Source organism: Chlamydomonas reinhardtii, chromosome 12 (genome assembly GCF_000002595.2).
Source record: "Chlamydomonas reinhardtii strain CC-503 cw92 mt+ chromosome 12, whole genome shotgun sequence".
NCBI lineage: Eukaryota > Viridiplantae > Chlorophyta > Chlorophyceae > Chlamydomonadales > Chlamydomonadaceae > Chlamydomonas > Chlamydomonas reinhardtii.
Genome location: NC_057015.1, coordinates 2,238,997 through 2,265,756, shown reverse-complemented (window position 1 = coordinate 2,265,756; position 26,760 = coordinate 2,238,997). Strand labels below are relative to the sequence as shown.

The following is a 26,760-nucleotide window of genomic DNA, read 5'->3' as shown; positions in this document are numbered from 1 at the left end:
GCAATACACGGACAGCTAAATTCTGGTTTTGCAGCTTGACTGATGGTATTCATGCAGTCAAGAGGCCTATAAGTATACTATACCGATCCTTGAATGTGGGCACTATGAGCGGTCTCATAGGCCATTGGCGAGCCTCACATGTCCGCACGCGGCGAGAAGCCAGGTCCCCTTCGCCGTCCTAAGTGGAACGCGAACTTGCGCATAGAGGGCGTCTCTTGCGAGTGAGCGCCTGGTTGAGCTCTTATATTAAGCTAGAATACATGGCAGCGACTTGTAGGGCGCCAAGGGCAGCCTACGCTCGGTGTCCTAATTTGCCCCGCACGGAACTCGGTCCGGCCTTTCAGCGCCGAGTAGTCTCGGTCGTCAAAAAACAGGCTCATAGCAGATCCTCCATACAACATGTCATTTATCAGACGGAGGCTGCGCGTCCCAGTCCCAGACGTGCACGTCGCGCGCCGTTACACGTGTGCAGCGTGCCGTGCCATCCGAGCCTGAGCCCAGCCCTGACCGGCTCCATTCCACAGCCCTCATCTCACAGCAGCAGCAGCCATATGGCATATAGTACGTTAGCCCCAACAACAAACAGCTCCCGCCCGACACCGCAGCGGTGCTCAGGGCTCCTGGTTATGGCCCTGCCGCGTGCGCTGCTGGGCCTGCAGAATAGCCAGCACGCGGCCATTGCTCAGGTCCACCCGGCTCCCACCGCTGCCTCCACCGCCGTGTGGCCAGGACTCCGCAACTGCTGCGACTGTCGCAGGAGCTCCCCTCTGGGGCGCCATGGCGTGCAGAGCACCATGCCCTGTGGGCACGCCACGGCTGCTCCGGGCCAGCGCCGCACGGGTGTCGCTGCTTTCTGCGCTATCACCGTCGGCCCTAGGCTGAGGGGCAAAACCCGCGGCACCGACTGCTGGAGCACGGCCGAGAGCCTCGAGGGCCCAGGCAGGCTGCAGCAGCCGCGCGGTGCCGCCCCCACTGCTGCTTACCGGCGGCGGCGGCGGGGGCGGCTGCCGCAGCGTGTGCGGTCCTGTTGCTGGTATGGGCGACGGCGCCGTGGTTGGCGGTGCGCCCCATGCGGCAGTGCCAGACTCCCGGTGGCCCTGCGGCGCCACAGCAGCAGTCGGTGAGCAGCAGGAACGGCCGGACTCAGGAAGAGGCGGCAGGTGTCAACGGCAAGGGGCGCATGTCGGCGGCAAATACACAAGCGCAGTGCCCCGCTTGTGGTGCAAGACACTTACAGCGCGCCAGACCAGTGTCTCCTCGAGTGGGGCCGCAGGCTGTGCTGCAGCTGCTGGCGCCATGCCGCTTTTGCCCGTGAAGTCCATGGTGGCGCCGGACACTACTTGCGCCTGCGCCGCCGCCCGCAACTGCTGCTCCTCAAGCACCGCGTTACCCCATGGCTCGCCCACTGCGCCCAAGCGGAAGGGCTCGCGTGAGAATGACGCTGCGCCGCGGCGGGGTTCCGCTGCAGCACGTGCCCAGTGCTCCGCCGCCCCTCCATCAACAGCCTCGCCGTGCCACTGCCCCGCGCCCTGCGGCAGCAGGTGCCCACCGTACACTCCTTCCGATTGCGCGGCATTCTGGTACTGCTGTTGCTGCTGCTGGTGGTACTGCTGTTGCTGCTGCTGTTGGTACTGCTGTTGCTGCTGATGCGGCGGCGGCACCAGCCGAACTGTGACCTCCACGGCTCCAGAAACCCCGTTGCCCGCCGCGGCCGCCGCGGCCTGCAGGGGGATGACGCTGATGACACTGCCGCGGCCATCAACAGCGCCAATGAAGTGAGGCGGTCCCCAGCCTGCCCCGCCTCCCGCGCCCCCACCGCTGCTCCTTGCGGCTGCCACCGTCGGTGGCGCGCCCGTGCCCCCGCCACGATCCATGGGTCCACGTGAGCTAGGAGCCCACGTGTGCTCTTCCTGCAGCTGGCGCAGGTGCAGCGAGCGATGCTGCACTTGCTGCCCATAGGCGTGGGGTTGGCGCGCGGCGGGCGTATCGCGCTCGAAGCGGCCCGGCACCTCGTGCGCAACATCACCCCGTGCCCGTGACCCGTACTGCTGCGACCCTCGGCTTTCGCCAGCCGCTGCACCGCCGCCGGCACCGCTACCTTCATTGCCTCGCTGCCTCTGTCCTGAATAGCCGTACGCGTGCGCTTGGCCGTGCCGGCCAGGGCCGGGAGGAGCATCAGCAGTTGCACTGGGCGCTTGCCGCAGCGGCGGCGCTGGTGGCTTCGAGTGCTGCGCCTGCGGGTGGGTGCTGGTGGTGAAAGGGGCTCCCCCACCAGCAACACCACCAAGCGGCGGAGCCGCACGGCCCTGACTGCCGCTGCCGCCGCCGCCGCCGCCGTCGCTGCCCTCGCTGCCATAGCTGCGGCGCCACCCACCGTCAACGCTGCCAGTGTTCGACCCGACACCTTGTAAATCGCCGTACACAGAGCTGGCGGCGCTGCCTTGGTAGCTGGTCCGACCCACCTGTGAACCCGACCGCTCCACGCCAGCAGCCGTTGAGGCTGATACCGGCGGCGGCATGGACGCCGAGGCATGCCGAGGCGCCGATACAACAGGTCCCCCCGACGTGGAGAGTGAGGCATTGCCCACGCCTGGTCCGGTGCCGGCAGCAGCTGCGCCCCGTGACGCGGAGGGCACGCCGTTTTGCAGGGCTGCCTGCAGGCGCCGCAGGTCCACTGCCCCGCCAGCAGGTCTGCTAATGTGCAACAGCGCAGTTGCCGCCGAGGCCGCGGCGGCAGCAGCCACGCCGGCACCGCTGCTGCCGTCGGCCGTCGTCACAAAGGTGGTAGGGCCGGTGATGATGACCTGCACCGGCACAAAGCACACCATCGGTTGTCGTGTCATGAACGCATTTTAAAACAACACAAAAGCTCCGAAGGGCATACCCATGGCCATGGCCACACGAACCCCAACCCCAACCCCAACCCTTTAGCCCCCAACCCCAAACTGAAGTCACACCTGGATCGACGACTGTGTAGGTGCCGGCACGGAAGTGGCTGCCACGCCATCCTGGCCGGCCATAGCGCCTGTAGCTGCGCTATGCGCAAGGCCTTCGTGCAATCCTGCAGCGCCTGGGGGCAAGGCCTCGCCCGAGTAAGGTTGCTGTTGGGCCGTCACCACAGGCTGCTGGCCCTGAGCAGGCACCAGCAGCGAGCCCTCTGAGCCTGCCTTTGGCGGGTCCGCAGCCGCGGTGACGGCGGCAGCTGTGGCAGGTGTTGCGGCACTAAGCCTGGGGTTGGGCGCCCAGGCCGGCACGTGCGCATTCGCCAGCGGCTGAGGTGCTGCAGGCGCCGCAGCGCTCCAGGCCGTCGAGGTGCCACCCGCAGGCGCCGTTGGCGCGGCACCAGCGGGCTCCGCATGCACGGTGGCGGCGGCGGCCTCCGCTGGGTGCCCATGCTGCAGAAGGCCCTCATGCCCCGGCGCCTCATAGACTGCAGCAAATACGTCAACCGCCGGAGCGCTGGCTTGCAGCGCAGGGATTGAGGCCGCTTCCAGGTCGGCCACTTGCGCTGCAGCAGCGGCGGTGGTGGTTAGCTCCGCAGCCGCAGCAGCAGGTCCAGTACCTGGAGGCGGCAGGATCGCGGCCACACCCGCAGCGGAGACGGCGGCGTCAGTCATCTCAAGGGCGGTGGCTTCTGAAGCACCCAGAGCTACACCTCCAGGTGTTCGCCGAGCGTCACGTTGCCCCTGCTGGTCGCTTTGGCTGCGGCCGTCGCCCTCGTGGGAGTGCGTGTGGCCAGGTGGCTTGCGTCCGTGCTGCGCACTACGCGCCTCCGTGGGCTTGCTGTGCCTGCCGTGCTCCTTAGAGCGTGGGTGCGACGCGGGCGGGCTGCGGTCGTCGTGGGAGCCGCGAGCGCCTGCACCCAAAAACTGCACGTCAGCGAGCTGAGGTTCACGCCTCATGCCGGTGCAAAGTTGCGCAAGGAGCACCTCAGACTTACGACGGCATGTTGCGCTTACCAGTATGTGCCGCTTCCTTCTTGCGCGCTTGAGTTCTGGTAATGCTGTCGCCGCGGCGCCGGTCACGGCTCCGGCTGCGGCTTGACCGGCGGCGCCCGGACTGGTGACGGCGCGACGGCGTATCCTCGCGTGACGCTGCCGATCGCAGCGTCCGCCGCTGCCGTGAGGGGCTTCCGGCATGCCGGCGGCGCCCCTCCACCCCAGTGGCCGCGGCTGATTGCGCCGACTCCTCCCGGTTAGCTGCCTTGGCGTGCGGCTGCACCCGAGGCGAGACTGCTGCGGGTGAGCTGACAGGGTCCCAGTACTCACGGGGCGCGATCCAGGCCGGTCCAGTGGCGGTGACCTGGTAGGTGCGCGGCGGCGTGGCTGCCCGGCGCCCTCGCAGCTCACCACCGCTCTGCGCCTGCCCCGCACCCACCGCGACACCGGCCCCAGCCGCAGCCCTGGCCGCGGCATCTAGGTGCCTGGCGCCGCGCTTGGCGATCGCAGGCCCGGCGCCGCCGCTGGCGCCGTCGGAGGACGAGGAGGTGGAGGGCAGGCCGCCGCCGCGCGCGCCCACCACGCCACCCACGCGGTCCGTCAGGTTGGCTTTCAGCAACCAGTACCAGGGATCGCTGTTGTCACTGCTGTCGCTGCAACCCTCCACGAGGCACACGCCGCCGCGCCGTAGGGCCCCAGACGCCGCCGCCTGGGACCCGCCCAGTGCCCCGCATCCATGACGATACGCCGCGCGGGTTGCGGGGCCCCCGGGGCCGCCGCCGGCGTCGCCGTAGTCGTCATCCCGTTCGCCATCGCTACCACTGCTGCTACTGCTTTGCAACAGCCGGCTGCGCAGCGGGCTGAACCGCGCATGTCCCTGCAGCGAGGCGCGGTACAGCGCCCGCACCACGGGTGACACGGGCTGCCGTGGGCTGGGCCCTCCACTGGCTCCGGCGGCGGCCGAGGTGGCTGCTGCTGATGCTGGGGCGGCGCGACGGCTCACCGGGCTAGGCTGCGCGGGTGCTGCCACGGGGCGAGGAGGTGATGTGTGGGGCATGGCATCGCGCTGCGTGTCCGTCCGCTCATCTTGCCGGCTGCGGCTGCTGCGGCTGCCGTGCGCGCCTGTGTGCCCCCTGCCCTGCAGCGTCTCAGTGCTGCCACGTCGGCCACGCATGGAGCCAGACAATTTGCATGGTGAGGCAGCTTCTGCCCTGCGGACTTTGTGAGCGGGGGGTGCAGCAGTTCGCCGGTCCGCTGGCTGCCGCGCCGGCTGGAGCGGATCAATGTCACTCTGACTCGCGCTGGGGCGGTGGCTGTGCGGGCGCTTGCGGTTGCTCTGGATCCGGATCCGGCTGTGGCTCCGGCTGTGGCTTCGGCTGTGGCTCCGGCCATGGCTCCGGCTGTGGCTCCGGCTGTGGCTCCGGCCATGGCTCCGGCCATGGCTCCGGCTGTGGCTCCGGCTGTGGCTCCGGCTGTGGCTCCGGCTGTGGCTCCGGCTGTGGCTCCGGCGGTGGCCCCGGCTGTAACTCCGGCTCTGTCTGTGGCTGCGGCGCTGGCGAGGCGGTTGGCCATCACTGTGGTCATGGCCGCTTTCGACGCCGCTGGCGCTTTCCTCACCCCGCCCAAGTAGCTCCTCACCACGGCACGGCGACCAGTGCACTCGTGGCGTCTCCTGCTCTGCAGGCGGCACCACTGATGCCGTTGGCGACAGGAGCACAGGCGGCGGGGTCGGCTTTGACGCCACCGGCGGCGCCGGCTTCTCAACGCCGCTTGGGGCCGAGGCGGCTGCGCTGCCTGAGCAAGGCGACGACGCCGCGTCCACAAGCTCGGCATGAAGCCGTTGGCGGGGCTGGCGAGGGCGCGCTGAGGACGGCGCAGACGACATGCGCCCTGGGAACGTGCGGCTGCTTGCGCCGCTGGCATGAGCGGGGCGCGCCTCCGTGGCTGGTGCCGACCCGGCACCCCACGCCGCCCTTGAAGCCGTCGCAAGGGGCTTGGTGGCTGCGACAGCGCTGCTGCGGGAGCTCCCGGCATCCTCCTCCAACCCAGCGGCTGCAGCAGCCTCGGTGCGCTGGTCCAGCACCAGAGCAGATGCGGGTGGCGCCGCCTTGGAGGGGACGGGGGCGGCTATTGTGCTGCCTTGCGTGTAGCACGAGGCAGCAGTTGTAGCGGGAGAGGCGCCGCCCGGCCCTGGCGCGGACTGTTCATCCTCGTGGTCATGGCCAACTGCGGCCGCCTTGCTGCTGCCTCGGCTGCTGGCACTGCGACTCCTTGCGCTGCTGCTGTCGCTGCTTCCGGGCCTGCCAGCTCTGCCCGGCTCCGCGGGCCAAGCCCCACCGCCTGGACCCAGAGGCTCTGCAGTCAGGGGTTCCTCAACGTCGCGGGACCCAACTGAATCTACATCCTCAACTCCTGCAAAGCCCTCGCCAGACGCAGCTCCGGCCCCTGCCGTGCTGGGGCTGCCACTTCCCACCGCCACGCCGGCAGCCGTCCTCCAGGACGCGCCCGAATGGCTGCAGGCGGCGGCCGGCAGCGGCGCCGCCGGCGGTGCCACACCCTCCACGTACACGACGGAGTATGAGCGGCTGCGTCGGCGGCTGAGCCGTGGCGCGTCCGGGCCAGTGCTGCATCCGGGAGCTGCCGGCTCCAGGCTTGCGGCCCCCGCAGCTAGCGGTGCTGCAGTCCGCCAAGGCGCTTTATGTTCATCCTCGCTACCGCTGCTGATGCTGCTGCTGTTGATGTCGCCCGTCCCGGTGCCCGCGTCTGTGTGGGAAATGTGCTGAGCAGCACGCCGGTGGGCGCGGCCTGCAGGCAGCCCCAGTCCCTGAGGCGTGATGCTAGGCAGCGGCTCTTGCACAACGCCCGCATCAGCACCAGCAGCAGGTGCGGAGGCCTGTGTCTGTGCAGCCACCGGCTGCTGCAGCTGTTGAGTAGCGTACAGCCTAGGTGAGCCAACAAACACTATGCCGAAAGCCGCAAACGGCGGTGGCATTTGTGCCGGAGGCAGGGCTGCAGTCAAAACCGGTGAGGCAGCGATGCGCTTGGCAGGTGACGCTGCTGTCTGGGCAGCCGTCACCTGAGTCGCGATAGCAGGCGCATGGGTTGCTGGGATTGGCGCAGCTGAAGGTACCTCTTCCTGCGGCTGTTGCTGCTGCTCTATGGTCATCTGGGCCATGCTCTGAATTGAGTCGACGATGGGCGGTGCATGCAGCTGTGTTGGCGCATTGCTCGCGGTCGGCTCAACGGTCTCGCGCTGAGCCCCGTCACCATTATGCCCCAACGACGATCTAGCACGCACCATTCTCGCAGCCTCTGAGGCCGGAGCGCTGTCAGCAGGCACCGTAAGCGTTTTGGAGTGCGGATCTGGCTTGCCCTGATGCTGGACAGGGGCCCCCCTGATGTTGAGCGCCTTTTCCCGCAGGGGCTGTGGAGCCAGGAGGCGGTCACGATTCTGGCGGGCAGCTGTAGCTGCGTCCAGGGTTGCGCGCCAGTCCGCCATCGGCTTGCGGTTCGGCGAGAGCAGCGTGAGGGCGACGCCTGCGTAGACGGAAGGGGTTGGGGGGCAAGCGTGGGCAAGTGAGTGCAGTGGCAAAGGTACGTCCAAACCATTTCAGTGATTTGCATCATCTAAATACTCAAAGTAGCTGTAGGCAGGGGCCTCCCCGTTGGCCCATACCTGCGCCAGGGCTTACGAACAGCTGTCGCTCGCTGGCCTCAACGCCAGCTGATGCCTCTTGGGCAGTCCTCGCTAGCATTGCCACGGTGGCATATAAACATATACTTTAATCATTGATTAGGCATTTGGGAAAAGCCAAGCACGTTGGCTGTCGGTCAAAGCGGGCCATAGCCAGGGCATACCTAGCTCTGGGCACAGTGAAGGCAGGTGCGCCATTTTTCTATGAAATAGCCACGCGGATCCTGCGGACTTTGGTGGGTAGCGGCATTGCGCAATTGGTCGCCTTGATGCTGGCCACGCCCAATTCCTGTAAGGCAAGCCGTCTGCTAAGCACTGGGCTCAACATTTAATTTCTGTGTATCCTTCTGCGCTTCCACTTGTCAACGCCTAGACGGCTCTTTCGGGACCTCAGGAGAAATGGCTCTCGCACGCCTGCATAGACGCTCCCTTTGTAGTGGCCACAAGGCCAGCACGGATTTCGGCTGCCACGCCAGAAAGCAGCGGCACGTTTTGGGGCCGCAACTGCCGGGGCCGGCACTTCGCGCCACGCCGGACGACCTCATCAATGCATCGCAGGCAGCTGATTTGCTAGCTTCACATGCACATCTGGGCAAATCAACGCTGCAGCACTTTGCCCAGACATCGGGGCTGGGCACAGGGCCAACTCACGACTCGCCACCCGCGACACACACGGAGGTAGTGTGCACTCTATCAGGTGAGATCGGTTATAGTGCCAGACGTCGGGGACCAGGGGCTCCGGTTATATGCCCGCAACATCGTGAGGCTCGCTGGCACACTTGTGCGTTCGTCAGCGCTCCGTCCGGAAACTAGGCCAGCATGCACGCATTAATATAATATTGAGAATGCGCCATCTGAATTGGTGAACTGGCTGGGTTTTGCAGTGACTCGGAAATGACGCGTGGCGCGTCAGGGGTCACCCAGTTGTCAGCGCACCCCAGCACCTGCTGACCTCACGCGGGGAATCCCCCGCGTGGTGGATCTAGCACAAGCCAGCCATCTGGCAGTGCATTTTCCCCCTCAAGCTCAGGTCAGCTGCATCTACTCACTGTGACTTGGAAACAACTGCCCTGCATTCCCGCTGCAGGGCTGGATGGAGTCCAGTGCATGCTGGAGGAGGTGGAGGGGGAGGAGCCACAGCTGGCGAGCAGCACCGGCTCCGGCATGGAAGGACTGATGCAAGGCGGTGATGGGACGCTGCTGGGGCAGCTGCTGCACACGGCGTTCCTCATCTCGCCCTTCGCGCTGTGGGGCACCAGCATGGTGGGTGCTGAGGCGGCAAGGGAGCATGGGTGCGCGTTGGCCGTGGCCCGTGGGCAGTGTCTGCAGCATGCGTACTTTAATGCGATTGGAGGGAATCCAGGGGTTGTACGGAGGGGTTGTACGGAGCCGTCTAGTAGGTCTGTTGACACTGGACAAACCTGCCTCACCTTGTACCTCGTGCCCCTGCCTTTGCCCCTGCGGCTGTACATCACCGTTTCGGATCTACAGGTGGCCATGAAGGTGCGAGATTGAATGATCAGACATGCTGCCTTGACAGAGGGGGTTCTGCCTAGCCGTGCAGTGGTGGGATTGGCCGGGCTTGCAGAACGACAGCCATGTGGCCTCTGGTAAGAACTCCATGTCCCTGTATATCACCGGCCACCCTGCATTGTCTTCCCCGCTAACAGTAACCGTGGTTGCACTCTGCCGCGGCCCGCTCCGCACAGGGTGTCGTGGCGCACACAACTCCGCTGCTGCTGGGCTCGCTGCGGTTACTGCCCGCCGGCCTGCTGCTGGTGGCGTGGGCGGCGTCCACGGGCCGCGCGCAGCCCAAGACGCTGACCGCCTGGGCGTGGATCCTGGCGTTCGCACTGGCTGACGGCGCCTGCTTCCAGGTGCGATAACTCGGGCTTCAGTCAGCGGCGGCTCGGCTACTACTCATTGCGTACGCCGACCTAAAGCCTTGGGGCCTGCTCGGCTCTCCGCACCTCGTCTTGTAATGCCGCAGGGTAGCAAGTATTGACGCGTCTCTTGCCCGCACGTTTGTGTTTTGGCGTGCAGGGCTTCCTGGCTGAGGGCCTGACCAAGACCAGCGCGGGCCTGGGCAGCGTTATCATCGACTCGCAGCCGCTCACGGTGGCCATCCTGGCGTCTGTGCTGTTTGGCGAGCGCCTGAACGGTGAGACCAGTTCCGGAGACATACCATTGCAAGACGGTGGGGTTGCGCGTATGCTGGAGCCGCAGCGCCTTGCTCGGTGCTTGCACCTACCCCGCATCCCTCCCGCATGCGCTACATGCACTGACCCTCTGGTGTATGTTTTTATCACTTGTGCGTGTGCAGCTGTGGGCGTGTTTGGTCTGGTGCTGGGCGTGCTGGGCCTGTGCATGCTGGAGCTGCCCGGGGACAGCCTGGCGGAGACGGTGTCGCTCATCGCCAGCGGCGCCTGGCGGCCGGAGCTGCCCAGCGGCCTGGGCGGCGAGGGCGGGCTGGCCAACAGCGGCGAGTTCTGGATGCTGCTGGCGGCGCAGTCCATGGCGGTGAGTAGGTTGGGCAGGGTGAGGGACCGGACCGATATGGGATACATATGGGTTCGAGCAGCAGAGGACAGAGCGGTGGGGCTCGTGTGGTCCATTTTAGTAAGGCCCTGGCGGGCGCTGTCGCTCGGTACTTCTTGCATGACGAACCATGACTCCTTCGCGCAAATGACACGCACACACTCTCGCAGATCGGCACGGTGATGGTGCGCTACGTGACGAAGCACGTGGACCCCGTCATCGCCACCGGCTGGCACATGGTGCTGGGCGGCATCGTGCTGTCGGTCGTCGCCGCCGCGCAGGGCGCCGACGGCTCCTTTGCCGCAGCGCCGCCGGCGGAGCTGGCGGCCAGCTTCGGCGAGCAGCTGACGCACCTGAGCGCCGAGGACTGGGCGGCCATGGCTTACGTGAGTGTGCTGGGCGGCGCGGTCAGCTATGGAGCCTTTTTCTACCAGGCCTCGCGCGGCTCGCTGACGGCGCTCAGCTCGCTCACCTTCCTCACGCCAGTCTTCGCGAGCCTGGGCGGCTTCTACGCGTTCGGTGAGTACACCGTAACGGGTTTTAATTGCTGCTTTCTGGCTTAAGGCTCTGCAGCCCGTATGTAGGCAAAGGTGGTGTTCGTAAGGGGTTCAGAGGGGCTGGGACTGGAGCCGCTGAACCGTGCCTTGCTGTTCCGGACGTGCAGGCGAGATGCTGAGCCCCATGCAGCTGCTGGGCGGCCTGGTGACGCTGTCGGCGGTGTGGGCCATCAACCACAAGCCCGCGCCGCTGCAGCCTGCTGCTACGCCGGCAACGGTGCGTGTGGAGGCGCCGCAGCCGGTGCAGCAGTCGGTGCGCAAGTAAGCGGGTGTCCTGGAGATCGCAGGCAGCGAGTGGCCATTCGGCTGCCGTCGGCAAGCTGCCATGTCCACACCTACATAGCGCAGGAGTGTAGGATCAAGCTTTGACATGCTGCTTGCGTGGGATGGAGGAGAGGCGCTTCGTGCATCATTTAAGTACGGTATGGCGTACTACTAGGGAGCAGGGACCAAGCCAACGTTTGAAGATACGATATTACGCTTCGATACCAGTTGCCCTGCGAGAGTTACAGCTGCTAGCATCGGCTGCTGAGCGACGGGGCTACAGCTGAAGCAAGGTGGGCGCCTACTCGCGTCTTGCCGGCGCGTTTAATTTGTTTTATGTTGCTGCGAGTTATGTTGTGTGTGTCTTGACAAAACGCAACGCCCCAGGCTGCATTGCGCCCATGGGGATATACTTGTCGTTTGTGATGCATTGAGAGCAAATGCATGGGCAGGGAGAGCGCGACTGCGCAGCATCCTGTGCCGGAACCGAAGAACGGTGTCGTGACTCGAGCGTGTTCCCCGTTGCCGTTTTGTTGCTTCATTGCGTGCACGTGTCAGTCGTGTCAGAAGGGCTTTCTTAACGAATGTAGGCGTGGCTCTCGAATGAGGGATACCAGCGCCGTTTGTACATCTATGATTTAGCGAAGAGCGTGTGACACAGACGCGTGCATGTGTTCCTAGGCATGTAGCGAAGGCGTACTGGGTGTAAGGAGGAGGGACGCTTCGTAGTGGAGGCATGTGCTGGCCGGTATGGCAAGGAGAAACAAGAGGGAACAGGGTTCAAGGCGGAACGGGTTCAAGACGGAACCGGTTCAAGAAGGAAAGGGTTCAAGGAGCGGATTCAAGACGGAACGGGCTCAAGACGGAACGGGTTCAAGACGGAACGGGCTCAAGACGGAACGGGTCCAAGAGCGCAACAGCGCGACGACCCAGTCAAGGGAGAATGTTGGTCATCTGGAAGACTGTTGAAGCGCTGTAACTATGCTTGTACGGTGTACACAGAGAGAGGCCCATGAAGGTTGAGGCTGGGCAGCCAACTGCTGGGGCCAGCTGGGACTACTGCAGGCCGCGCGCAGCTTACAAAGTCTTACAAGCACGTTCATAACTGGTCGAGGAACAAGGCCTCAAAAGCTGCGTCGCTCGCTTTCCAGTTGCGACATGAACGCCCCCACAACGAAGGGAAAGGGCAGACATTGTGGGGCCCCGTCATCCGATAATGTCACCACATACAGTAATGCCTCGCCTAGATGTTCTGCATCACAGCCGCCCCGCCGCCACAATGGCTTCCCCTTCTGGACTGCGTACTTGCCGTCTTTGTGGCCCGATGTGCACGGATGTGCCTTAGCTGGTCTGCATTCGAAGTGCCGAGCGAAGTGCCCTTTGGCTCTTAAGCTACCTGAAGCAGTCATCCTTGGCAGGGCGTGCGATGGGACAATGTTAAGGCGGTTGGTGAACTGCCGTAGGGTGCAGCTGATTCGCAGACCCCAACAGATGGCAAACAACAATCAGACCCCATTACTTGCAGGGCGGCCCAGTCGCCACAATACGAACAGGACGGGTCTGTGTGTAGCACGGGGCCGATCGCTCACCACGCACCCCCTGCGATACCAACAACCAGCGCACTGGGGACGCGAAGTCAGCACGAGCGCTGCCGCAGCAGTAGGCGTGCGATGGGACAGGTTTTAGGCAGGTTGGCGAGGTCCCGTAGGGTGCAGCTGACGCCCATACCTCAAGCAGACGGCAAACAATCTGCAGCGGCAGAGCAGAAGTGCATGGCTGGTCGAACGCCGGAGTTACTGTACCGACAAGTTGCCGCAGGCCGCAGCAGTAGGCGGTTGGACTATTGGAGGGCTTGGCGGATGGCCTTGCACAATGAGTCAGTGGCGTTCACCGGCTGAGCGGCACGCGACTGGTGTGTTGACTGTCGCTGAAACAAGAGCAAAAGGTGTTGTTTCGACTGTCGTGTAAGGTCACCAACGCACAACAACGGGCTCCCCTGATCGGGCTCCCTGTTGCACGTGCGCCCTGGCTGGTTGTGGATCCACCTATGCGGGAAAGGCATTGCCTGGTTTCGAACGGTGCCGGGTATGTTGCCATGGTGCTTACAGCCTTCGGCCTCTCCCGAGTCCATTCCATGGCCCCTGGCACATGCGCACTTTTGCGCCTACGCATCAGTACAGCAGGGCACACGCAGCTTGTGATGATCACAGCTACACAGGGCATTCGCGGTGTTCAGACGCTAGCCTCGCATCTGCCTCCTTCTCTATCATCCATTGCGACTATTCGTGTATTTCGAAATACATTTCCGGCCGTTCCAGCCAAGCCCGGCCTCTGCAACTATGCATCACGCGCGGGACAACCGCCACTTCCGGATAGCTATCCGCCCCTTCTGCCGACCACCCCTCCTGCCTTACTTTCTCACCCTTCAACACCTCAACCTGCAATCAATCACCGCGTCGCCACGTCATCTGTCAGAACGAGGGTCACACCTCAACCCGCTGCGCGCGGGTAGCCACTGCGCCGCTCCGCGCGAGGCCCCGCTCTGCTCCTGGCCGGCTGTTGTTTAATTACTTCTGGCCGCCCATCTGGGGCTGGAAGATCTCTGTCACCTTCTCCAGCACCTGCACATGATCACCCGGGGGCCACAAGGGATGGTCAGGCGCATGCCGCACTATTCCAGGCGCAGCCGCTTAAACATCTCCGCGTCAGTGCGTCGACCCCTCCAGCAGGACCATGCGTTGTGCGATACGCACCCCCCTCCCCCACCAGCAGCACCCTGTGCGGCATGCCCCTGCCTGCCCCCGCCCTGCCAACACACACACACACACACACACACACACACACACACACACACACACACACACACACACACACACACACACACACACACACACACACACACACACACACACACCTTCATAATCTCGGGGTCGGTCTGGTACTTCACGATGTTCATGGGGTTCTGGGAGATGTCCATGATGGCCGCCTGCACCTTGGGGTTGGAGAAGCCCGCCGCCAGGTCGGGGTTGGCCATGACCTTGCTGATCACGTCCTCCGGCTTCAGGCCCAGCTCGGCGAACTGCTTGTTGACCTTGTCCTGGTTGAAGTCCATGCCCTTCATCATGTCCATCATCTGGGGAGACATCACGTTCTGTGTTGGGGAGGAAAAAGTTGGCGCGGAGGGCAAGAAAGGAAGGATTGTAGCTTCAGCAGGGTTCAGGCAAGGAAAGCATGGACGATTACGGGTAGGCGGTAGGACACACGGTTTGTTTTCTCCTGCCCAACACCTCGATTAAGCCGCTCGGTGAGGCGTGCGTCTTGCGTTCCGCACCCCACTCCTGCCCGCTGCTTTCCCCTTCCCCTCTTGTCCCCACCCCCCGACATGCATACACACTCATATCCGTATGCCGCCGCATTGTTGCACCGCATACACAGTGTCTGCGCTTACTTCTCCTTGTGCTCTTCAACACACACACACACACACACACACACACACACACACACACACACACACACACACACACACACACACACACACACACACACACACACACACACACAGCCACGCACCTGGCTGGCGAACATCTGCTCCATCTGCTTCTTGACCTCGGGGTTGGACAGCATCCACTCGATGGACTGCGGGTTGCGCATGGGCTCCGGCAGGTAGGGGTACAGCATCTTCTGCATCTCCGGGTTGCGCAGCATGCTCTCCATCATGTCCGTCATCACGCCCGTGTCCTGAGGCGCTGCTCCTGTGGGACCGGCAGCGACGGGGGCAGCGGGCGAGGTGGGAAAGGAGTCCGGAGGAGTGAGGGCCAGGGGCAGGTTCGGGCACAGCTTGGAGGGTGGCTGAGTGCAGGAGTGGCCCGCAGAATACCGTGGGGCCTGGCCGAGCATGCCGCTGAAGGCTTTGATGTTCGGCATCGGTGGAAGACAGAAAGTTGTGGCTCGGTCGCAAGCGGAACCCTTAACCCTCGGTTGGGTGCCCACGCACGGAGCCATGAGGTACCAGCAGCGCGTTGCCCGGCACGCGCAAGCACCCTGACTGCCCACTCGCAGGACCCAAGCCCTGGTTACCCTGGTGCCCCTCCATTGATTCATTTGCCAACCCTACCTGCTGCACCCCGCCGCCGCCTGCCTCACAACCCGCTAACACCGCACATGCCTCTCGCCCGGCCGCCGCTCACTCCCCTCCTCTTTACATCCCGCACCTCCCTCTCGTGCCCCCTTCTCTCCTCTCCACCACCCGCACTCCTAAGCCCCGCCTCAGCCCTACCTCTCCCTCGCTCTCCCCACCCATCGTCTCACCTGACCCGCTGCTGCTGCTGGTGCCCCCGGCCCGGCTGCTGGCCTCGGCGTCCACGTCCGCAAAGAACGACGAGCGGCCGCTGCTGCTGGCGCCCGAGCTGCTGCCGCTGCTGGAGGGCTCCTTCACCACCGGCTCCTGTGCGTAAATGAAGGGGGCAGGAGGAGCGCTGGGCGTTTACGGGGTGAGGGATTGCGGCGCAAATGGAGCAGGAGAGCAACCGAAGAACAGAGAGGGGAGAGCAAGGGGGTGCGGGGTGCTGCAGGATACTGTCACTGGAATATCTTCACAGCCGCGTCAGCAGGCAAGGCAACGCACTACCGTTGTGCCGCCCAGCCCTCCACTTTGATTCAATATTTTGCTGACTTAATATCGCCCATGCGCAAGGGGAGCCCCGTCATGTGTTCACCCCCGACATCGCCCTGCCTTTAGAAAGCTGGTAGAACTAGCTGCCTCGATCCGCCCCTCGCCCTTTTGCAGCCTAGGCCATCATCCCAACCGCATTATGTCCCTGCCGAAACTCACCACGACATCAAGCGGCTTGGTGGCGCTGGACGCCGCCGCGGCGGCGCCAGCCGCTGCTGCCGCAGGCGCCGGCTCCGGCTTGCGGGGCTCGCGGCCCTCGCTGTTGAGGCGCGATGCGAACTTCTCGCCCTTGCGCTCACTGCTGCTGGCACCGCTGCTGCTGGCGCCCGCGAAGGCAGGAGAGGCGGTGGTGTCCACGGTGGAGGGACCCGCCGCCGCAGCAGCCGCGAAGTTGGCGAAGGGGTTGGCGCCCGGGGCGGCGCCGGCGAAGGGGTTGGCGCCGGGCGCGGCGCCGCCAAAGGGGCTGCCGGGGCCGCCGAACGGAGGCATTCTGTGCACGTGTGTACAGGTGTTGAGCGGGCCGTGATGGGTGACAGAAGGCAGTGTGCAGTTGGGTGGGCACGCGCCTGTGCCCCAGCTCTCCCGCAAACATGGTACTCACGTGTGCTGTGCGCGACTATCTTCTTCATGCTCGCAACCCCCACCCATCCCCCACCCCCACGTTCCGTCCGCCGCCCAACTCACCCCGCCCCTCCAGGCGGCGAGCCCATAGCGCCAGACATCTGCTTCATGGCCATCTCCATCATTATCTGCTGCGGCGTCTTTGGGTTCTTCATATACTCCTGGACCTGCGCGGCCAGGCATTGCCCGTTGGCAAGAGAAAGATACTTGCCAAGTGCAAGTCACCGTACCTTAGCAAGGACCTGACCCAGAATCACACCCGCGCCGAGCCAAATCCACCAAGGAGCGCCAGTCGAGGCAGGCTCCTCCTTGTAGGGAGCCGGAGGAGGAGGATAGTAGGCGGCAGCGGGGGCCGCCATGTAGTATTGCTGGCGTGCAGCAGCGTCCGCGGGCATACCCTGCGGAGTGTGCGCGAATTAGAACCATCGTCGACTGCCCGGAGCCGAGCCTCCAAATCGCAGTGGCTAGCCTCGCGACCGGCTTGTCGCTCCACATCAGCTTTTATTTACACGTACCGGGTAGTAGGGCGCCGGAGGCGGCATCGGATACGTCGCGGTCGTCTCCTGGGGCAGCGGCGCACCCGCGACCGGCACAGGCACGGGCGCTGCGACCGCTTCAACGGGCGCACTCACCACCTGCTGCTGATCAGAGCCTGCATGCAATGGGAACGCTGCCGATTAGCGCGCGTCGGGGCCAACCTGCACGCGCATTTTATGTGCAAAGCCCTGCTCCGGAGCCCCAATACCCCAGCGTGCTTGCCTTGCACAGCCCGGCATTTGATGGAAGCGCGGGAGGGCAGAGCAAGGGCTGCCTTCCCGAATCCCCGAGGGGCGGTTGTGCGGGAACACAACATTCTTACGATTGTAGCTGACCTCTAAGTATCAACTAACTAGAGAGGGGAGAAGAAATTAGTGCCAGGGAATTCCTGTGGGGGGCTGGGACAAAGCACTCAGCCTGCATGCAGCTCTGAGTTTGGGAAATTCCTGGCTTTTTAGGCGCCGCTTTCCAGGCTGATTCAATTGCACGCTTAGTTTCATTTGTAACGCTTAGCAAAAAAACAAAGCGACCGGTTTGGACACAAACTTCTGGAACTCCCTGAACGACGTACTTCACCTGCACGCCAGGGCTTGTTTACATTATTTCCAGGAACTGCACAGACGCGGAGCCTCACAGGCGGGCTATGGTCTCCCGGACTTGACGTCGTCGTGCACCGTCTGCTGAGCCGGGACACAAAGTTCGGTCAAACATTTCAGTGGCACACATTTAGCTGCGCTCTGCGCTGTAAGGAGCCCGGAGCATGGCGGAGACGCAGGAGGAGCAGCCCCCGGTCGTCCACGCGGACGGTAGGTCAATCCGAGATGCAAGGCCCGGAACATGAAGTCTCTACAAGCATACGAGTCATCCGGGGGCTGCGGCGGTCATGGGCGCGGTCGCGGCGTGTGGAAGCGAAAGTAGTCAATCTAACACCAAGGCGAAGACCGTTGCCGCGGCGGTTGTCCTGAGCCCAAGCTCCTCAGCTGTGCTCTGGACGAATCCATGGCATCCTATTCCGGCGTGCTGGGTGCACGAACTCGTGCTCATGCTCACGATTACCGGCGACCAGCCTGGCGCTGGCGCAGAAGCCGCAGGCAGCCGGGCGGCGTTAAGATGCAATAATGATAGTGTTCGTCAACACGATTTCGGCTTCCAAACTGGATAGTACGGCCTCGACCGATAACCTTGGTCGCCGCCCCCTCCCTCCCTGCGACCACCTCGTGCGCCCAAAAAGCAGGGGCCGCCGGGGACACCGACTTGCCGCTGCGGACCCTGAGCGAGTTCACCATCATCAACACGGCTGCTGGGAATGCGCCCGTTAGCTTGGACGCTCTCACAACGCTACCGCCTGGAAGCGTGATAGCGGTGGGGAACTGCCCTCCGGTTGACGCTCCACCAGGTGCGACCCGCAGAAGCCCACGTCTCTCACCATTCCTCCTTGAGCCAGGGCAGGCACACACTTACGCCAAACCCCAACCATGTATATGTACAGATGCGACGACGATTGTCACGGTTCAAACGCAACCAATCACGGACTGGGTAATTTCGTACGGAAACCCAGCTAGCGTGTGGATTTGCACGGACAAGGCGTGGTGAGTGCTCTCAGACACGTGTGGATGGGGGCAGGAGTGTGTTTACACATGGGCACACGCAATGTCAGTGTGTTTAATACAAGTGTCTACTGTCACTTTGTAACGGGGATGAGGCTGCGCCTGACGTTGCAGGTACCGCCTGGAGCAGCCGGCGCCGGCGTACGAGGCGCTGTTTGCCCCGATCCAGCGCAAGCTGGACTTCTGCCTGCGCGCCGCTGCCTGCATCGCCAGCAATCCGACGGTGACGCTGCACGGCGCCGTGGCGGCCCTGCTGCAAGCCGGCCAGCAGCCGGGCGACAGCCAAACTGTGTACAACGTGGACGACTTGAAGCAGGACACGCCCTTCGTGTTGCCGCAGCTCGTGGCATGGGTGAAGGTCAGTATGCATAGGTGGCTGCGCGCGTTGGCTGGGTGGTGCACATGGTGACAACGCATGAACTGACGTGCTTCTTGCCTTATGCAGAGCAACAGCCTGGCGACTCCGCCGCTGCTGGTGGAGCTGCAGCCCATCGCGACGGCGGTGAAGGGCCAGCAGGCTAACCAGGAGCGGGCCGCGCTGCTAGCTGCCAACCCGCCCGTCACGCACGTCACCGGTGGTGGCGGTCGCGGCCGCGGCCGTGGCAAACGTGAGTTGCCTGTTATGAGTACAGACGAGATGCGTACGTCGGTTGCGGACTGAAGGGTACAACCTTTGAGTTTACCGGTGACGACTTTGTCTGAGGATTCTTGCGCTCATTCATGTAATTCGATGCCGCTACTGCTTGTGCCTGCAGGCGATGATGACGAAGAGAAGGTAAGCCCCTTGTTTGCGGGTGATGTAGTAGTCTAGGAATGATGCTCCGTCTGCTGGGTTTGCAGACAAGTATTGTGACCTTTTGGGTGGGAACCATTTATACAGGCACCGGGGCGCGGTCGGGGGCGTGGCAGAGGCCGTGGCGCGGCTGCGGCTGCGGCTGCTGCGGCGGCGGCCGACAAGGAGGGCGCAGCTGGCACGCACGCGCATCGCACCCGCTCGCTGACGCCGGGTGGACCGCTCACCATCGGTGCGGGGCCGGCGGCGGACCAAGACGGCTGTGTGGGTGACGAGGAGCCGGACCTCGACGACTACGATGACTGGGATGACTTTGGAGATGAGGATGGCGCCGAGGACGACAGCGACCTGAGCAAGGAGGGCGACGAGATGGGCCAGGTGCGTCTGCCAAACGAATGTGCACGTAAGCGGGTGCGGGTGTGCCCTGGTGACGTGCGTATCCAAGTATGTGCAGGAAGTCTGACGCATGCCGCAACCCTTCGCAGGCGATGGACGCTGGCCTCAGCGCGGACGAGCGCGGCGAGCTGAAGCGGCAGCGCCAGGAGGCCAAGTGGGAGCGCCGGCGCGCGGAGCACCTGGCAAAGCTCGCGGCGGCGGACTCGGACCGCGGCGACCCCCCGGAGGCGGTGGCGGACTGGCGTGTGGACCCCGACATGGTGCCCGAGGTGCTGGCGGTCTGGGAGATGGCCATGGTGAGTCTACCTGAAGACGCATGCCGTGCAGCTGGCTCGGCGTCAAGGGATTGCCACGCTGTGCAAGCCCGAAACAGTTGCATCACGGCTCGCTATACCGCATGACCTTACGGTATTCCATGCGCATGCTCTTCCGCAGACGTTCGCGTTCATGCTCCAGCTGCCCGCGATGCCGCTGCGTGCGCTGGAGGCGGCCATCATGCCAGCGCCGCTGCCCCAGCGGTCAGCAGATGGCAAGCCGCTGCGGGCGAAGGCCGAGCAGGACACCAAGGTAAAGACGGAGGAGGGCGGCGAGGCTGACCAAGCCGAGGAGCCCGAGGTGCTGTACGACCCCAACAGCATTGTGGACTACAACTACATCGCGTCGGCAGCGCTGCTGCGCGACCTGCACGCCGGTCTGCTGCGCATGATCGATAACCACGCCCCACGCAAGCAGGAGCTGCCGCAGGAGGTGAGGATGCGGGTGCGGGTAAACCGTTGGGGACGCGCTGTGCACAAGCACACTGCAGCAGTTGTGACCGCAAGTATGGCTGGTTAATTGCGCCGAGATAATGATCCGTTTGGTGCTTTGCACGCCTGCAGTCCAAGCTGATGGCGGACGAGGCCAAGGTGGAAAACTGGGTGGACCGCACGGCCTTTGCAATTCACGGTGCATCGATTGACGTGGTTGGAGCGGAGGCCAAGGTGAGGGAGTTTCAGAAGCACTTGTCCAGGTCTGGAAAAGGCCTGAAGGGCAGGGTCGTACCGTGGATGCTGGCCGTGTTGCACACTCCTGCCAACTTGATGCGCATTCATGCACAGGCCATAGCGGAGACGCTACGCACGCGCGAGTATGTGCTGCTCCAGCCGCGCCAGAAGCTGACGATCATGCGGGCACTCATTCACATGGCGCTAGCGTCGGAGGTGCTTCGCGAGCACATCAATGCTCGCGTGGAGATGTTCGCCGTGAAGAACCAGCTCCTGGCCGGTAAGCTTGCAGTCCAGTGCACCACGGGGCATACCTGCTCTATACTATTCTTTCTAGCTCGAATGCGCATAACCTCCTCCTCTCCCTAATCGTGTTGCTGACGCAAACCAGCCGAACGCGCAGCTCGTGGCGTGAACCCCGCGTCTGGGGACGATGGTGGCTCGCGGCGCGCGGTAGATGACCTGGCGCAGCCGCTCCTGCCGTCGGGACCTGTGGAAGCGGAGGACCCGAACTTCTGGATCCGCTGGATGGACAGCGTCAAGTAAGTGGCTTAGGAACTGTAGGCAAAGGGCGGGGGGCAGCGGTGCACTGGCTTGCGGCTTTGCTTGTCCGGACACCACAGCCCAACGCTGTGCCCGCATATGTTTCTGCAATCCAGGCTGGGCCTGCGCAAGCCGGTGGGCAAGGACTACCGCGGGCGGCGCTACTGGGCTCTCGGCGCCAACGCCGGCGCGTGGCGCATCTTCGTGGAAAACCCCACTGACGGCAGCTGGGGCTGGTAGGTTTCTCGGGCATCCAACATAAATGCATAGCTTTGCCGCGCTGTCCCACCGCCTTGTGTGGCTGTTGCATTTGCCCTGGACGACCAGCAACCTTGCCGTGTAAACGAAACGCAGGTATGAGGGCGAGAAGCTGGAGCAGCTGGTGGAGTGGCTCAAGCGCGGCAACATCGGCCGCGAGGCGCCGCTGCTCCGCGTGCTGGAGAGCATCCAGATCCCCAAGAAACTCACGCACGGTACGGCAGTTGCAGAATCTGCCGTGTTTGGAAACACATGCCTGCTAGCGCGGAACATGTACCTCTCACACGTTGTTATGCCTTGCCATGACAGGCCGTGTGCACGAGCCGGGCGAGGTGGCTGAGGCGGACCTGGCGCGCGCCGCCATCCCGTGGACGCCGGAGGACATGGAGATCCGCCGCGCCAGCGGCTACCGCCACCTGACGGCGCCGCTGCTGAAGGGCGACCTCAACAAGGTGGGCGTTTATCAAGCTTGCAGCTTCGCTTCGCACTACGATACTTTGCTCTGGGCGGTGCTGTAACGTTATCACCTGCGTAATGTCCCTGCCTGCAGATGCCGCACCAGCCCGGCATCCCACGCCTGCCGCTCATCATCGAGGACCGCGTGTGCAACGCCATGGAGGCGATTATGGGCGAGGTGGACTGGTGGATGCAGTCGAGCGCCTGGCCCAAGACCCTGGGCGAGCTGCTGGACCTGCTGCGGGTGAGCTCGCCGGCGACGCAGCCTGCAATGGCCTGATATCCCTGAGGAGCAGTGGCGCCATTTGTGAGGCTCCTTTGGCGTGTGTGCAGCAAGGCTTACGCTCCGCCCGTTTGTATACGCAGTACACGTACAAGTCCGCTCGCGAGGCGCTGGAGGACGACCCCGAGTGCAGCAACCCGGAGACGCAGGCGCTGGCGCGCTTCAGCGGCGCTGAGGTGCTGCTGGCTCTGGAGGACATGCTGTTCCAGGTGAGGCACGTATAGCGCTGGCAGCAAGCAGTGATTGCCGTATCTATGTTCGCAGTCCTCATGTGCACCACACACTTGTGGCCGACGGTGTGCAGGTCGGGGCCTTGAGCGACACGTGGACCGTGCAGCTGCGCGACGCGTGGCAGGCGAGCCTGCGCAACCCCAACCTCACGGCTCGCGAGGTGTCGCTGCACGTCCTGGCGCTGCAGCAGTTCCTCACAACCACCGAGTCGCCGTTCGTCCTGACGCGTGCCGGGTTCCAGAAGCGCATCAACGAGGCCAGGTGGGCTCACAGCTATGAGCGGCAACTTGCAGCATGTCCGCTGGAACCTTCTGTATGTGCCATGTACCAGTGGACACGGCGGCTCTTCTGAGGAGGCTGTGTTCATCACTTGCAGGTGCCCGCTGTACTTCCCTGGCCCCAACGAGGAGGTCGTGGTGATGCGTAGCGGCATCTTCAGCCACATCGACAAGTTTGCCCAAGTGGCGCGGGTGAGTGGAGGACCACAACTTGCCTGGTGCATAGCGACGCTCAGCGTTGCCTTACTGTGCAGTTGTGGGCTCGTCGCTGATCGGGCGTTGACTTCCTTGCCTGCAACAGTCACACAAAGACGAGAAGTGGCTGAATGAGCTGGAGGAGATGCGGGCGCGGGTCAACGACATGCACTGCGCACAGCGGTATCGTGTGGCGTGCCTCTCCTACCGCACGTGAGTCGACACGCCAGCTGCGTATGATGGGCGTTGTTGCCAGAAAAGAAATGTTTCGGAATTCCGGAGTTGTGTGGCGTTGGACGTTCTGACTGACAGCAATGCATCGGCACACGCACAGGTATCCGCTGCTAGAGCAGTCCTCGGAGGCGGCGGTGGCTGCCGCTGCTGCGCACGCGGCGGCACAGGCAGAGGCGCAGGCGGAGGGCGGGGAGGCGCCGGAGACCTCGGGTCAACCGTACGCACCGCCCTCGCGGCCGCCGTGCATGTGGATGCTGCTCACGCCGCTGCGCGCGCCACTGCCGCGGTTTGAGCAGGCGCAGGTGAGCCACACACACCGCGTCTCCGCGTTGCTGCATCGCATACACACTTTTGCGCTTGTTTTTCCTTGTGCTCTTAAACACCGCGCCTCCGTACGCTTTGCTTGCAGCCTCAGGCATTTTAGTTTGGTTGCTGACATGCTGTTGCCCTGGACTGGGATTGCAGGGCCAGGTGGTGTTGCCGCTGTACATCGAGAACACGCTGCCTAATTTTGTCATTCGGGGCGACATCGTCGACAAGGCCCGGTGCGTGTCAGGGATGTGGCAGTGGATTTTGTGGTGCATGTATTTGTCGCCTGGGTGTGCGTCCGCTTGTTGCGCAGTACCACCGTGTGGCTTAGCCGTGATCCTGCGTGCTTGCTTTATCGCCACAGGGAGAAGGGCTGGCAGCCGGGCGAGCGCTGCCGCATGTACGTGGGCGGCAAGCAGGGCGCCAAGATCAGCGGCAGCTGGTACAAGGGCAAGGTCATCCACGTTGGACAGCCCGCTGCGCCCGACCACCAGGACTTCGACCCCTGGGAGAGCGTCGTCGTTGAGTGGGACCGCCAGGGGCTGGAGAACACTCAGGCCCGGGTGAGTGTTCCGAACTGCGGCAGATGCATGGCTAAGTGGAGTTGCTAGAGGGGTCAGTTGCATTGTGGCCCTAGGCCCTAGCCGCGCGTCGCTTTTTGCATCTCATTATCAGGTCTGCTGAACTTTGCTGCAGGTTTGCCCGTGGGACCTGGAGGTGGACCCCGAGGCGGAGCGGCGCCTGGCGGAGGAGCGCAAGCGCAAGGCGGAGGAGGAGGCGGCAGCCGCGGCGGCGGCAGCAATGGCGGCTCGTGCGGAGCGCCTGCAGGCCCGCGACCGCGCCACCAAGGTGGTGGCGCAGCAGGAGATGGGCGAGGAGGACGACGACGAGTACGTGCCCACGGACGGCAGCAGCTCGGACAGCGGTGAGTCTTTGACGCGTCCCTACTCCGCACTGGCAAGGCAAGGTTTCTATCGTGTGGTCCTGACTTGTGTCATCGTGCATTTGGGTTTCCTGTATTGCAGACGTCAGCGAGGACAGCGATGACAGCGGTGCTCCTCGCCGCCGGGGCCGTCCGCCGCCGCGAAAGAAGCAGAGCCGCGGCAACGCCCGCGGTGGCAGCGGCCGCGGCAGCGACGACCCCCGCCAGCAGCAGCAACAGCACGGCGGCGCGGGAGGCAACATGTCGTCACAGCAGGCGATGCTGGAGCAGCAGCGCCGGGCACAGCTCCTGCAGCAGCAACAGCAGCAGCAGCGGCAGGCGCAGGGCAACAACAATCTGCTGGCGCAAGCTATCCAGCAGCAGCCTCTGCTGGGTCAGATCTACCAGCAGATCGCGCACTACCCCCTTGCGCAGCAGGTACAGGTGCTGCAGAACGCCGCGCAGCAGCAGTCTCAGCAGGGTGTCCTCGCGCGCCAGCTGCTGCAGGTCCTCTTGCAGCAGCAGCAACAGCAGCAGCAGCAGGCGGCACAGCAGCAGCAGGCGCTGCAGCAGCAGCGCCAGCAGGAGCTGCTACTCCAACAGCAGCGCGAGCAGCAGCAGCGACAGTTGCTGTTGCAGCAACAGCAGCAGCAACAACAACAGCAGCAGCAGGCGGTGATGGCGGACCCCGATGACAACGGCCGGCCCGTCGCGCCTGACCTGCTGTCGCAACCGCTGCAGAGCCGGAACCCGGGCGGCCGTCGCCAGGCGGTGCCGCACCACCTGCTGCAGGCCATGCCGCAGCGGGAACCCTTCCACTACATGCTGGTCAACTGGTACCGCCAGCGCGGCGTGCTGCGCTACCGCCTGCCGCAGCTGGGCGGCCGGGACGTGGACCTGCACAAGGTGGGGCGTGCACACTTGATATTGGGCTTACTTGCAACCTTGAGCCAGCGCGATAGCAGACAAGCTTGCTGTTTTCCGCGCGCCTGCAACTCATGTGACGTTGCCAATGACGTTGCTTGTGCTGCAGCTGTTCCTGGAGGTGCACCTACGTGGCGGCTACGACGTGTGCGTGCTGAAGCAGCTATGGCCGGAGCTGTGCGCCAGCCAGGGCGTGCACCCGCAGGTGTGTGATGGCCTTGATGGCGCCCGGTTCAATCGTGTCCGTTGTGCAATTTCAAGGCAGTTCCAGTGCTACATGGCTTGCTCACGTCCTTTTCCCCCAAACGATGTGTGGCATCTTACGCAGACGCCAGCCAGCAACGCACAGCCCAACACGCCCGCGGCTGCGGCGCTGCGCGCGCACTACGAGCGCTGCCTGCTGGACTTCGAGGACTACGTCACCAGCGGCCAGTTCGAGACGGACGTGCAGACCAACCGCCTGCCGCCGCTGGACCGGCTGCTGGAGATCCCCGGCGCCGTGCCGGCTGTCAAGCGTGAGTTTGGTCACCGTGCTTGGATTGTGTGTTGCGCGGAAAAATTTAGGCCGGATGATTTGCGACGGTGTAGGTTACGGTACTCATGCGGTTTACCCGGTCTTACTGTTTGTATACGTTGTTCTGGTGTGGCGCTGCAGGCGAGGCGGCTGGCTACGGCATGCAGCAGGGCGGGAACGATGCCCGCATGCAGCAGCTCATGATGCAGCAACAGCAGCAGCAACAGCAGCAGGGCAATGGCGGATATGGGGGGCAGGGCTACGGCGGGCAGGGCTATGGCGGCGGTGGCGGTGGCGGCGGCGGATGGCAGCAAGGTGAGCGGAACACGGCTTCCAGGGGTGGCTGCTTGCTCCCGACCTGAGTTGCGGTGCTCAGACAGCCAGAGCTGACACGTGTATTACTCGTGCTCCTGCAGGCATGCGGTAACGGCGGCGTCTCCGCGACATGAAGCATGCTTACTGAATCGGCATTTGACATGACGGCGGAATTGCTAGGGGCGGGCGGTTGTTTCATGTGAGACTGGTCACACCGTTGAGTCCTTGGCCAGTGCTGCATGCTATGGATTGCACCTGGTCATGAGAGGGAACTACGATCAATTTAGACGTGCCTGCTTATTCTTGCGCGGATTAATCCGAGAAGGCACCTGACGCCGCTTGGGCACGCTTGCACTACTGTGTGGAAATGCGACGTCGTTATGGACGTGTTGAGCATTCACAAGCGCCCATTTACGCGCTGATAGTATTGCCAAACATCATATCTAGTCTTGTTGTCAGAGTGGGCCCTGTAAACACGGGGCAACGGTAAGCACGCTGGAGCTCCTGGGAGTGTGCAGGGTCGGGGCGACGGAAGTGTGCCTGGGGTTGGGCAAGGTGGGCAACCGAGCTAAAACGGCCTGTCGCCAAATGAAAGGATTCAGCTGGTCCTGAGATTTAGGATAATAGCGTACACGCAGAGCGATTGGCTGTGAGGCAATAGCGACCTCTACTCGAAGTACCTCATGTTTTGCCAGAAC

The 26,760-nt window shown here is 63.8% G+C and overlaps 4 protein-coding genes across 4 annotated transcripts; 2 read left to right on the top strand and 2 right to left on the bottom strand.

The window, feature by feature from the left end:
* Window positions 1-2: 2 nt before the first annotated feature.
* Window positions 3-7,824, bottom strand: CHLRE_12g507909v5 (uncharacterized protein). Its single transcript, XM_043068199.1, has 5 exons — window positions 7,615-7,824; window positions 3,960-7,475; window positions 2,958-3,856; window positions 1,236-2,804; window positions 3-1,097 (listed from the first exon to the last, which is right to left on the bottom strand). The coding sequence occupies exons 1-5, from the start codon at window positions 7,691-7,693 to the stop codon at window positions 612-614; spliced, it is 6,549 nt and encodes a 2,182-aa protein (XP_042918168.1). The 5' UTR covers window positions 7,694-7,824; the 3' UTR covers window positions 3-611.
* A 110-nt stretch (window positions 7,825-7,934) lies between these two features.
* On the top strand, window positions 7,935-11,982 carry CHLRE_12g507950v5 (uncharacterized protein). Its single transcript, XM_043068200.1, has 8 exons — window positions 7,935-8,329; window positions 8,720-8,895; window positions 9,124-9,135; window positions 9,342-9,509; window positions 9,676-9,793; window positions 9,956-10,152; window positions 10,341-10,689; window positions 10,835-11,982. The coding sequence occupies exons 1-8, from the start codon at window positions 8,032-8,034 to the stop codon at window positions 10,990-10,992; spliced, it is 1,476 nt and encodes a 491-aa protein (XP_042918167.1). The 5' UTR covers window positions 7,935-8,031; the 3' UTR covers window positions 10,993-11,982.
* A 1,099-nt stretch (window positions 11,983-13,081) lies between these two features.
* On the bottom strand, window positions 13,082-17,174 carry CHLRE_12g508000v5 (uncharacterized protein). Its single transcript, XM_001690972.2, has 9 exons — window positions 17,044-17,174; window positions 16,800-16,936; window positions 16,515-16,682; window positions 16,348-16,451; window positions 15,823-16,153; window positions 15,300-15,435; window positions 14,562-14,743; window positions 13,906-14,142; window positions 13,082-13,612 (listed from the first exon to the last, which is right to left on the bottom strand). Exons 2-9 carry the CDS (start codon window positions 16,824-16,826, stop codon window positions 13,559-13,561), a joined length of 1,239 nt encoding a protein of 412 aa, XP_001691024.2. The 5' UTR covers window positions 16,827-16,936; window positions 17,044-17,174; the 3' UTR covers window positions 13,082-13,558.
* Window positions 17,175-17,294: 120 nt separating this feature from the next.
* CHLRE_12g508050v5 (uncharacterized protein) lies at window positions 17,295-26,690 on the top strand. Its single transcript, XM_043068201.1, has 29 exons — window positions 17,295-17,627; window positions 18,056-18,217; window positions 18,311-18,410; window positions 18,543-18,786; window positions 18,874-19,036; window positions 19,184-19,203; window positions 19,309-19,599; window positions 19,707-19,913; window positions 20,053-20,364; window positions 20,496-20,597; window positions 20,715-20,880; window positions 20,992-21,142; window positions 21,260-21,379; window positions 21,498-21,616; window positions 21,711-21,853; window positions 21,952-22,101; window positions 22,224-22,349; window positions 22,445-22,632; window positions 22,748-22,841; window positions 22,951-23,057; window positions 23,179-23,380; window positions 23,544-23,623; window positions 23,752-23,950; window positions 24,084-24,312; window positions 24,413-25,215; window positions 25,343-25,438; window positions 25,562-25,748; window positions 25,889-26,062; window positions 26,164-26,690. The coding sequence occupies exons 1-29, from the start codon at window positions 17,582-17,584 to the stop codon at window positions 26,172-26,174; spliced, it is 4,992 nt and encodes a 1,663-aa protein (XP_042918166.1). The 5' UTR covers window positions 17,295-17,581; the 3' UTR covers window positions 26,175-26,690.
* Window positions 26,691-26,760: the final 70 nt, after the last annotated feature.